We start from the raw sequence: 12,440 nt of genomic DNA on the forward strand, positions 1-12,440 counted from the left end.
GTCGTCCTTGTCTGGGTTGGGAGGATGTCATAAATAAAGATTTAAGGGAAATGGGAACTTCTTGGGAGGGTGTAAAGAGGGGGGCTTTAAATAGATTAGGTTGGAGGAGGAGCGAGCGTAGGTGTGTTGGCCTCAGGCGGCTTGGCGCTGCTGTTAGTTATTAGTAGTAGTATATATATATATATATATATATATATATATATATATATATATATATATATATATATATATATATATATATATAATATATATACATATATATATATATATATATATATATATATATATATATATAGAATAGAATAGAATAGAATAGAATAGAATATATTTATTCACTACAATAGCCGGAGCTAGCATTAGCATGTCATGACAAAAATAATTTATACCTTCAAAAACACTCACAGGAAAATTTAAACAAACAATATATTAATCAAACATTAAACATTAGTCGCGTCAATATTATTAAAATGACGGGTAAAATATGGAACAAATGATTTGCGATATCTCTCAGTACTATATGCTGAGCAAGTCAGTAACTGTGGACAATTGTTTTTTATTTGTTGAAGTCTAGTAACTGGTCCTCCAGTCGGGGGGCTCGCAAAGAGGAGACTGAGTTTCGCTCTGTCCCTGACACTCGGCCGACTTGTATATATGATTCTCGAATCACACTTTCTGTGTGATTCTCGAATATATATGATTCTCGAACCACAAACTCACTCTCTTTTTCATTATAATTATTCACCTTAGCCACAATACTACCCACCCATTCAAAAAATACACCCTCAAAATTATGTAGGTGTCGGTAAAGGGTTTGTGCTTCGGTTTGCACATAATGTGGATACATTTTATCTGAGTTTTCATTTAAATAAAAAAATTGCAAGACGGATGCTTTAATACTATCCTGCCTTCCTCGTCCCGAAACTGTCGTTTAAGAACGGGTCGAATATTGCCGACATATGAGCATAATATGTCTGTAGGATTCGAAAAATACAACCCGATGTAAGGGTGCTAAAAGGATCCCCAAACTAAGCTCTACAGACATAAACATTTACACAAGGCATAATTAGACAACTAGAAACAAGGTAAAGGGTTTGTGCTTCGGTTTGCACATAATGTGGATACATTTTATCTGAGTTTTCATTTAAAATAAGGGGTGAACAGCTATCACTTTGTCCTACTCCCCACCGAACCTCTCCACGTCGTTGGTTTGAACTTCTTCTAGCAACAGATCTAAGAATTCTAGGTCAAGGCTGATATTAGCTACAAAAGCATCTAGATAAAATTTGGGTGGAGACACGTTATGTGGATTCACCCCCAAATTAAAAAAAATTTGCCCCGTCCCGTTCACTTTCCTCCGGGGCCATACTGACACCAAAATTGTCACAAAATACCGGTGACACTAACAATATTGGTGTCTCTGTGCGATCAAAAGGATTATTGGTCCCTTGAGCTTGTGATAGTGATAGTAGGTGAACATGAAAGCAACAAAAACTTATTTTTCCTGAAACAGTTATGATTTTAACCTGTAAAATATTATATTATTAGCCTGTGAAACGAATATATTATTATCCTGTATACTTTTGAAGAGCAAACCACCTCCCAACATCATCGATCAAGGTTCCCAATCGTCTCAGTTATTAAGTTGAAAATGAAATCAAAAAAGGAAGTTCGAGGCCAAGACCCCTTTCTCCATCCCAAGAACATTGAATACGCTTTCCCAGAACCCTATTATTCCCTCTACTTTGAAATTTTGTTAGTAGCATCGTTATGAGTCTTAAATATTGATAATTTGACTTAGGCGGGAGGGGTATCCATCGGCATTGTGGCACTCGATTCTTCACCAAACCAATCCTGGAATAATTTATTGACCCATTTCAGTTTGACATCGTTGTCCTCCGTTGCTGGCAATTCAACGGGTACCTGAAAAATAGAATAAATAATTATTTTCTTTTTGAAACATTTATGATAATAACCTGAAAGGGAATATATTATTAATCTGAGGCTTAGGGCTCTCAAACTCACCATGATGCCCCTTGAGATACCGAAAATATCACTATATGAATCTGAAACCACGATTAGGACCATATTTTCTTTTTTGAAATGTTGTGGTTTTAGCTTTAACAGCAGTATATTATTTTAACAGTCATTAAAAACCTATGATTATTTCTTTGAGGGCGATGGTTCCCAACTCAACTCCCCAGCACGATCAAACAAGGCCCCCCGAAATCCTTTTACTCGGACAAATTTGTCACTTTTTCAGCATCCCACCATGCGTAAAAATTAAAATGTTAAGTTTCTGCAGCTAAAATACATAAGAACTCTTGAGCTCGAAATTCAAAAAATATTGTTTTTTTGCTATCTTTGAGTCTCAAATAATTGCAATTGTACTTATGATAGGGTTGGCAATATTGGGTTCGCCTTGCTTGCGGGGTAGAGAAGGCCCTTTATCTTCGCCAACAATGGGGGGTGCCAGTCTTGAAGGGTCTGCATCCTCACTGCTTTCTATACTGAGATTAGCTCCTTATGAATGTTGTAATCTTTTAATAGGAAATGATTTTTTAGTTATCTAAATAACTTGACACTTAAAAATCGTAATTGCAATAAGTAGTTCCCTTTCAATGCGATTCTAATAACTCACACAGAGTCGAAAATACAGTAGTGAAATAGCAATAAAATGAGAACATATACCATTTTTTACTTAAGAGAGAGGCTTAGATAATAATCATTATTATAGTAAAAATGACCCTCATTTAAATTATCTCTATTTACCATTTTGAAACACATACTCCACATCCTAGTATATATATACAAAATTTTTACACGACTATTTTATGTGAAGATTCAACTTGTAAAAACCATCAAATCTATTTCACAATAGCTGATGCAAAAATACTCTTTCGCTTGATTACAACGGGTAGTATTAAAGCAAGTTTTTTGCTGCAATTAGTCAATGGGGTACGTGAGCGATACCTGCTCATGGTAATGTTTAACTCAAATACCTGTTTGATGTTAATTAACTCGTGTTTATCTACCTGTCCGAATGTGTTTCGACTAGTAAAAGCGCTTTTGAAATAGAGAATATATATTTTGACGGTAAAAGCACATTTGAAGCGAGAAAATAAGATTATTATACCCCTGATAAAACTTTTTTGCAAGGGAGGGATTAAATTTTTATTTCTTTATTTCACATAGAAAATTATATCAGCTCCAATTTAAGTATTTTCCCATATTTTCTTAGGGGGAGAAGATTACCTTATCTGTTCTCTAACCTTATCTGTAGGTATGTTCGAATCATATCCTTTTAAAACTTTCTTATGTCACAACTCTATTCGATTGCAAGACTGATTAATTTTCAAATTTTTCAACAGATTTTATACTCTGGAAGAACAAAAAAAATTACCCGGCCAATTACCCGGTAAGAGAACAGACAAAACTATGTAACGGGGAAATATCCAGTGTTTTATTTGTAACAAATTTGAGGATCAATACATGACCAGATTGCAAAACGGAATACCTTTGTTATTGCAAACATTGAAATATTTATCTGTTATAACTTTTAGAATCAATACATGTCTAGATCACATGACAATGAAACCCTATGTGTACTAGCAGTAGTGAATATAGATATATCTTGTAAATTTGAGAATAAAAAAAAGCCCTGTGAAAGCCTCACCCATAACCTATGTCATCTACACAAGCAAGCATTGGATAAAAGGGTACTATGATCAATTTACTTTACATCCGGTGTCACCCATTTGACTAGCGGCCCTGGAGGGAAAACATCTTGAAGAAAAAACCTCTCCTAAACTATTATTTAATAACTAAGCGTGCGCAATTGAACAATAATCAATATCACCTTCCGGATCTGGTTGCTACAGTGCAGTGGCTAGACATCGAGATAGGCACAACGTCTGAGCCAAAAACCCTCCACTACTTTCTAGTAGGCCGTGCCGCTCCTTACTTAGATTTTGTTACCACTAATTGTTTGATTTCAGCGGGAATAGCTGTCGTATTTCAGGTTCTTGGTTAATCTGTAATTGTTTTATATTTTTTAAATATTATCCTCTCTTTTAGTTTAAAGTCTTGATGTTTTTTTTTGTTTTGGTCTATTTTCTGTTTTTGTTCTTTCTTGTTCTCTTTTGTACTTATGACAAACAAGGAAAAATGATAAATGAATAATGGAATTAAATAGGCAAGAAAAACTAGGGCAATGTCAGCCAGTGGACAGAAAAGAAGCGAAAACGAAAATTTAGACATTTTTGTAAGGACCTCCGCCAAGCCGTCTTCAGTGCTCAAAAAAAGAAAGAAGAAAAATTATCTTTTGAATAAGCTCAAACAGAGCAGAAGAAACACTCAACGCAAGAAGAAGGGTGTTTTTTCAGCTGTTTGATAAAAAAAGAACTATACTAAAACATAAAGGGAGAGGACGAAATGCTGACTAATAGCTACGGCTGATAGTGAGGGATTTTAAAAGACGATTGGTTACATCTATCTGCCTATCTATCTGTATCTCTCTCCCCCTCCCTCTTTTTCTTTTTCTTTTCCTGCTTATTCCAATTTATTCTTCTCTCTTTCTATTTAGATAAAAAACAAGAGCTAAGAGCTCATATGGCACTTGTGACGAGGCGAGAAGAGCTAAGAGCCAAGAGTCAAGAGCTCAAACAAAATTCTATGAATCAATAGATTGATTTAAAAAGGAAAATAAGAGGCTTTATGCCGGTCAGGATTTAAAATAAGAGCTCTGAGTCACGATGTCCTTCTAAATATAAAAATTCATGAAGATCCGATCACCCACTCGTAAGTTATAAATACCTAATTTTTTCTAATTTTTCCTCGCCCTTTAGCCCCCCAGATGGTCGAATCTGGGAAAACGACTTTATCTAGTCAAACTGTGCAGCTTCCTGACACGCCTATCAATTTTCATCTTCCTAGCACGTCCAGAAGCACCAAACTCGCCAAATCACTGAACCCCTCCCCCCAACTCCCCCAAAGAGAGCGAATCCAGTACGATTCTGTCAATCACGTATCAAGGACATTTGTTTATTCTATCCATCAAGCTTCATCCCGATTCCTACACTTCAAGTGTTTTTCCACGATTTCCCCCTCCAACTCCCCCCAACGTCAAACGATCTGGTCGGGATTTGAAATAAGAGCTCTTAGACAGGAATTCTTTTCAAAAATCAAATTTCATTAAGATTCGATCATCTATTCGTAAGATAAAAATACCCCAATTTTCACCTTTTCCAAGAATTCCAGTTTCCCCCTTCCAACTCCCCCCAACGTCACAGGATCTGGTCGGAATTTAAAATAAGAACTTTAAAGCACGAGATCCTTCTAAATATCAAATTTCATTCAGATCTGGTCACCCTTTCGTAAGTTACAAATACCTCAATTTTCAAAATTACCCCCCCTCCAATTCCACCAAAGAGAGCAGATCCAGTCCGGTTATGTCAGTCACGTATCTTAGACAGGTTTTTATTCTTCCCATCTAGTTTCATCCTGATTTCACCGCTTTAAGTATTTTCTAAGATTTCCGGTCCCCCCCCCCAACTACCCCCCCCCCCCAATTACGCTTGATCCGGTTGAGATTTAAAATAAGAGATCTGAGTTACCAGGTCCTTCTAAATATGAAGTTTCATGAAGATCCGATCACTCCTTCGTAAGTTAAAAATACGTCATTTTTTCTTATTTTTCAGAATTAACCCCCCCCCCCAATAGATCGGATCCGTTCCAATTATGTAAATCACGTATGTAAAACTTCTGCTTATTGTTCCCACCAAGTTTCATCCCGATCCCTCCAATCTAAGCGTTTTCCATGATTTTAGGTTCCCCGCCCAAAACTTTCCCCAACGTCACTAGATCCATTCAGGATTTAAAATATGAGCTTTGAGACACGATATTCTTAAATATCAAATTTCAGTGAGATCCGATAACCCATTCGTAAGTTAAAAATACCTCATTTTTTCTAATTTTTCAGAATTAAGCCCTCCCCCAACTACCCCAAAGAGAGCGGATCCGTTCCGGTTATTTCAATCATGTATCTAGGACTCGTGATCCTTTTTTCCATCAAGTTTTATCCCGATCCCTCCACTCTAAGTGTTTTTCAAGTTTTAGGTCTCCCCCTCCCAACCCCCCAACCCCCAATTTCACCAGATCTGGTTGGGTTTACAATAAGAGCTTTGAGCCACGATATCCTTCTAAATATCAAATTTCATTGATATCCGATCACCTGTTCGTAAGTTAAAAAAACCTCATTTTTTCTAATTTTTCAGAAATAACCCCCCCCCCCCCGAACAATCCCAAAGAGAGCGAATCCGTTCCGTTTATGTCAATCATGTATCTAGCACTCGTGTTTATTTTTCCCACCAAGTTTCATCCCGATCCTTCCACTCTAAGTGTTTTCCAAGTTTTAGGTTTCCCCCTCCCAACTCCCCCCCAATGTCACCAGATCCGGTTGGAATTTAAGATAAGAGCTCTAAGACACGATATTCTCCTAAACATCAAATTTCATTGAGATCCGATCACCCGTTCGTTAGTTAAAAATACTTCATTTTTTCTAATTTTTCAGAATTACCCCCCCCCCCCAACTACCCCAAAGAGAGCGGATCCGTTCCGATTATGTCAATCATGTATCTGGGACTTGTGCTTATTTTTCCCATCAAGTTTCATCCCGATCCCTCCACTCTAAGTGTTTTCCAAGATTTTAGATTTCTCCCCCTCCAACTCCCCCCCAATGTCATCAGATCCGGTCGAGATTTAAAATAAGAGCTCTGAGACACAATATTATTCCAAACATCAAATTTCATTAAGATCCCATCACCCATTCATAAGTTAAAAATACTTCATTTTTTCTATTTTTTCCGAATTAACCGGCCTCCCACTCCCCCCCAGATAGTCAAATTGGGAAAAAAACTATTTCTAATTTAAGCTTGTCCCGTCCCTGATAAGCCTGCCAAATTTCATCGTCCTAGCTTATCTGGAAGTGCCTAGAGTAGCAAAACCGGAACCGACAGACAGACAGACCGACAGAATTGGCGATTGCTATATGTCACTTGGTTAATACCAAGTGCCATAAAATTTCTTATTTTTGCTGTATCCTTTGGTGTCTAATTACGTAAGGCTCTGTCTATAATAAAAAAAAAAGGGGGATGTGCTATTTAATTACTTAATTTGCAAATGAAAACTTTGTCATTAGTAATTTAGTGTTTTTTTTTTAATTTTCCCATCATAAAATGATCAAGGAATGCAGGCTTACGTGGGTCAAGGGGAGGGTGCTTCAGATTTTTCTTGAAGTTTAAGGAAAAATCTGAATGTCTTAGCGATTCTTCATTATTTTTTTTTTTTTTTATTTTCAATATTATTTTCTGTTCACCCCCGTTTTTTCACCTTTTGTATGATTCAAGATAAGTTTGAAAGGAAACCTTAGGACTGTTGGCTTTGATTTTTTTCTTTTGTAGGTCCTTCAACACACCTTAAAATGAAATCTTTGAAAAGAAATAAAAAATGAATCACAATAAAGTTTCAAAAATAAAATTAAATTTCAATTTTTAACCATGGGTCAACTCAACTAAACAATGTGTTTTCTTTCTATGTTACAAAATTCATATTGTTAAAGTTCTCATTTACAATAGCTTTTTTGTGCCGAACAGGAGCAGCAAGACGTTCATCCCCATCCTAGATTTTGAAAAATCTTTTTTTCAATTTTTAACAAAAAGAGGAAAAATCCCCCCCCCCGATTTTGAAATACTTTTTCTGTACCTTTATTAAAACATAACTGAAGAACAATCCTTGCCTTTACTCAATATTTTCGTTAATTGGCTCCCTGCAATAACCTACTGCACTTAGAATCTTTAGTAAGTTTTGAACTTTGGACACTATTAAAATAAACGTTATCAACATTGGCTTTTGCGTGTTAATAGATCAAAGCAACTAAATTGGTATAATAAACTTAAATAACAGTTCTTATCGTTAAGACTCTGAAGAGAAGCAAAATTAGAAAACATACACTGATACAGAAATTTTTTATTTCAGTTTAAGAGGACAAATATTAAAGGGCCTGCAATGGTAAGATTGTACATTTATATTCCCACTGGGTGACCTGATAGGAGACCCTGAGGTTGTCTAAGGCTTTAATACACGAGGCTTTAATTATTACGAATTATTACGGAAACTTGACGGGGGTGCCCTCTATGTTGGATGGTATTTCCACCGTGTGTCCCCTGAGGGAGGGGGGTCACATTTCATGGGTCGTGAGTCATATTTACCGGTAGAATTAGAAAAATATCATGAATTAAATAAAAAGCAAGTGTTTTTTAACTGGAAGTAAGAAGCAACATTAAAACTCAAAACAAACAGAAAGAATTCCATATAATCATAAAGGGATGCCCCTCTTCAATACCTTGCTCTTTACACTAAAATTTGACTGTTTGTCCCATTTTTAAGAACGGCTACTGAAAAACAGGGGTCTATAAATTAGAATCAAAAGAATTTTTAAAACTGCTAACAGCTTTAGCGTAAAGAGCAAGGTATTGAGAAAGGGGACACCCTTCGTATATTGAATAATTTCTGCTTGTTTTGAGTTTCAATGTTGCTCCTTACTTTCAGTTAAAAAATTTTCATTTAATTCCTTAATAAGATTGTTTCACTTAGGTATCTTCGTCTCGAAATTCTAGATCATTATTTCATTACTATTTTCATATCTTAATATATTACAAGAAGGCCATCTTCACATTCCCGTGGTGTTAATAGGAAACTCTAGCCTAGGTTACTTGGGAGGATACAATGCAAATAATGATGCCTAAATTGGGCAGCTTAATATCTCTTTAATTGGCTTCAACATAAAGAAGCTGATATCATATAAGTTTGTTTCTTTGAAAATCATTTTGACAATAATTTGTTTTTACCGGGAAACAAATTTTTTATCCGGATCAATCAATACGTGAGCTAATTGTATTTGGAACTACAGCTTTTGTTTGACTATCACTTCATGCTCCTAAATATAGGGATTTGTATAAAAGTTTTAGTTTTAGGATAGGCAAGGGTTTTGAATTCCGAGATTCATCCTCAACAAATAGTTTCAGGTAAAAATTAGATGCTGCTCTATTATTTACGGTACAAATTTTTTTATTTTTTTTTCATATTAAGACAGCTACACCACATTTAAAGAACGCAATTCAAACTCTTATTTAAGTCAGATAATGATTTGCCATTAAAAAGGAGTTACAAATAACGTGCAAATTCTGAGGATTACTAGACTGTAATATTTAAGCATTGAATGAATTTGGGTCCAAAAACTGGAAACTCATGTAACACTACTCGCAAAGGAGGAACAAAGGATCTAGGCCTTCCCCGGGACTTCCTTTTTTCTAGGGTTATCCACAGCTGTTTGTGGTTTGACAAACTTAAGTACCGTTCCCCCTCTCCAGAGAAAACTTCAGAATGTGCAAACAGTCAGATGCAGTGGAACTAATTGGGAGGGAGTCAAGGGGAGTTGCCCCTCCCTACATATTAAAAACTATTTATTTTGGTATTTTCGTTGAAAAGTATCCCTCTTGGTATTTTCCTTGAGAAAAATAAAAAAGACATAATTGTCCCCCCCCCCTAACAGATTTTGTAGTACATTTCGCTTCCGTTTTCGTGAATTTGGTTCAACAGGTCGGATGGGTGCTGAAATAAAACGAGAATATTGTAAACCATCGAATTTGTTTGAAGTTATGAATGAATTTAATCTGTGTACTTTCAGGATGACTCAACGTACGACACAGTTGAAATTCACAAAAAGAGCAGCATTGAAAGTTATCTAAGGGATTACAATGATACTTACAACAACCCAAGCTTTGTCGCTGATGAAGAGAAAAATGAAACGATAAATACTACAGACGAAGGCAAATTTTCTACAAAAATTAAAGATTTAGATCCGTGTCTTAAAGATCAATTGGCATTGAACAATGAGGTAGCGTCAATTGCGACATTAGGGATAACATCCAAGGATTTGAAAAGGAAGAAACTTACAATTGTTAAAAATATTTTGACCTTGAGTATTGCTTTCATGTTTAACTTCACTGCTTATCAATCAATGGCAAGTTTGCAGGTAAGACTTTGATATGTAACTAATGTAGAATATACTTTTTCCTGAATGAATTTTTAACTGCAATGTAAGCTCATTCCCTTCCAATTTTTTCAAACTTAGTTAGACCCAGGCAAACCGAGAAAAAACATCTACTAACGAGGCAAACCGAGCTCAGTGGCTCTGGACTCAAGACTAGTGGCGGGAATTGTGAGGTTAGTGGATACTCCCCCCCCCCAGTTACCAAGGTTAGTAAACTTACGACAATAAGGGCTGCAACTCTACCGATTTTGCGATGATTTTAACAAGATGATAAAAACACTAGTTGATAGAACCAATTGGTTCTCCTTTCAAAACATCATGGCTCTGTTCAACATTAAATTAATCTCAGAATGATTTCACATAGGCACGCATACAACAGGGGGATATCCTGAAGCTATTATTTATTAATGTATAATGAAACTAACTGTAAACTTCCTATTCTGTTTACAAATGTTTTGCCAAGTTAATTGAGCGAATAAGGTTGTGTTCATTATCAAAATTACTTACAAAAATGTTCAAAACAAAACAATTTGAACTATAAAAATAATACACGTCAATAAAATCTGCAACAGCATAGGAGGGACATATCCTGGAAACAGGGGGGAGTGGATGGGAAGCAATTGCAAAAGTATTGGTTATTATTCTTGGGAAGAACGTTGAATATGGAAGGGAATGGTGTATTTGTTTTTTTCGGAAATCTGATGATTTATATTTTGGGCTCAGGATGCTTTTCCTCGTCTTTCCCGATAGGCATGAGAATGGAATATTTTATGCTACATAGAGAAAGATTTTAATTAATTCCTACGCCTCCTACCTCTTTTTATGCTGGTCTGAATGCTCATTGATGGTTCACAGTTTGTACATTGAAATGCGCTCTTTTAGGCATCTATCCCTACACCACCACCTACATAGTGAGTCACAACCGCCTTTCATGATAGCTGATACATAATTATGCACCACAGTAGTGAAAGCATAAGGCTTCCTACGGCAGCTCTATCCATCTGAATCCCATTTCCGACACTTTTTAAACTTCTTCAAGACGCAGATGCATGTTACGTCATAAAGAATGTTTTCCAAGAGATGCAGGTGTCTGTTACGTAATTGGAGTTGAGGGTGACACAATCTTGCGCGACTTTGCTTCAGTATTGGAAAAGAGTTCAGTGTGTTAACATCAATGACATTATTAATCGTAATGGTTGCTTTTACTCTATTGGATATTGAAGGCACCAACAATGGCAAAATGAAGCCAAGAGATTAAGAAATTAAAAGGGGTTGCCGGCTAACTCTAGAATGGAACGAGATGTTTGCGCGATATGTTATATCATCAAAATTATTAAGTCGGAAAAATAGTCATGCTTTGCAGCAAAAGTGAATATAATACATATGTAAAAATTACAAGACAGATTAAATGTATTAGCGAAATATATTGAAGACAACGATATGAATCAATATATAAAAAATGAGTAAGTTTGTTACGAACGAGACCTACTGCTAGTCTATAATCGACAGTGAGAGTGCCAGGACTAAAAATGAGTATATTTGACAAACAAAATCATATTCGATTCGACAAACACATTTGATTGATTCAAACTGTATCACGAACATCAAATATTTTCTTTACAACCTTTTCATTGGAATATTCTTTATGAAAAATATCAAGTGTATTGTTACTGTGATGAACTTCAAGAGGACTATTATTTGACAGCGATCGATGAGGAACTTGGTTATAAATCACCATAATTTCATCTTAATCTTGAATAAAAGCAGCAGTGGTTTTCAATGTTCTATATCTTGAAATTAAAAGTTGAATTGTATTTATCAAACGTTCAGCCAATGCAGACTATATTGGACTCTGACTATGAAAGAGTATTGTATTGTTATCTCATTACAACCTTTTTTACATGTGGATCAACAAAGTCATTGTCGGTAATTAATTCATTGTTAATAAATTAATCAAGGTTATCTTCAAATTGGGCTTTTCTGAAAGAGCGAGTTCAATAGGCTTCAATTTGTAAGGTTTGGCCATTTCAAGAGAATAGAGTTTACAAGTCATGCGATTATCGACAGTAACAATGGGAAGAAACTACCACCTGCTCGAACAAGCCGTTTCTTTTAAAATCTTTTCTTTTCTTTTTACGAGCTAGGGTACGTATAAATGAACGATGTTGCTTTGTCTGTTCCCTTCTACCTTCTGGCATTTGAACATTGCCTTCGGTTAAATTTAAACAAAGCTTATATAGGAGATTAGTGAATCTATTGTCAATGCCGTGTCTGAGTATAGCTTTCCTAAGCCTTGGTTTGGAATAATCTTGGACGGAAAATAAATGTCTAT

At 35.7% G+C, this 12,440-nt stretch overlaps 1 protein-coding gene across 2 annotated transcripts in view; it reads left to right on the plus strand.

The window, feature by feature from the left end:
• Window positions 1–7,954: 7,954 nt before the first annotated feature.
• LOC136031947 (protein unc-93 homolog A-like) overlaps window positions 7,955–12,440 on the plus strand; it is a 46,387-nt gene continuing 41,901 nt past the window's right edge. For both annotated transcript variants that reach the window (XM_065711952.1, XM_065711953.1), the window contains exons 1-2: window positions 7,955–8,064; window positions 9,743–10,090. In XM_065711952.1, coding sequence (XP_065568024.1) covers window positions 8,062–8,064; window positions 9,743–10,090 — 351 coding nt within the window. In that variant the 5' untranslated portion in view covers window positions 7,955–8,061. The remainder of the gene's footprint in view (window positions 8,065–9,742; window positions 10,091–12,440) is intronic.

Source organism: Artemia franciscana, chromosome 10 (genome assembly GCF_032884065.1).
Source record: "Artemia franciscana chromosome 10, ASM3288406v1, whole genome shotgun sequence".
Taxonomy (NCBI): Eukaryota; Metazoa; Arthropoda; class Branchiopoda; order Anostraca; family Artemiidae; genus Artemia; species Artemia franciscana.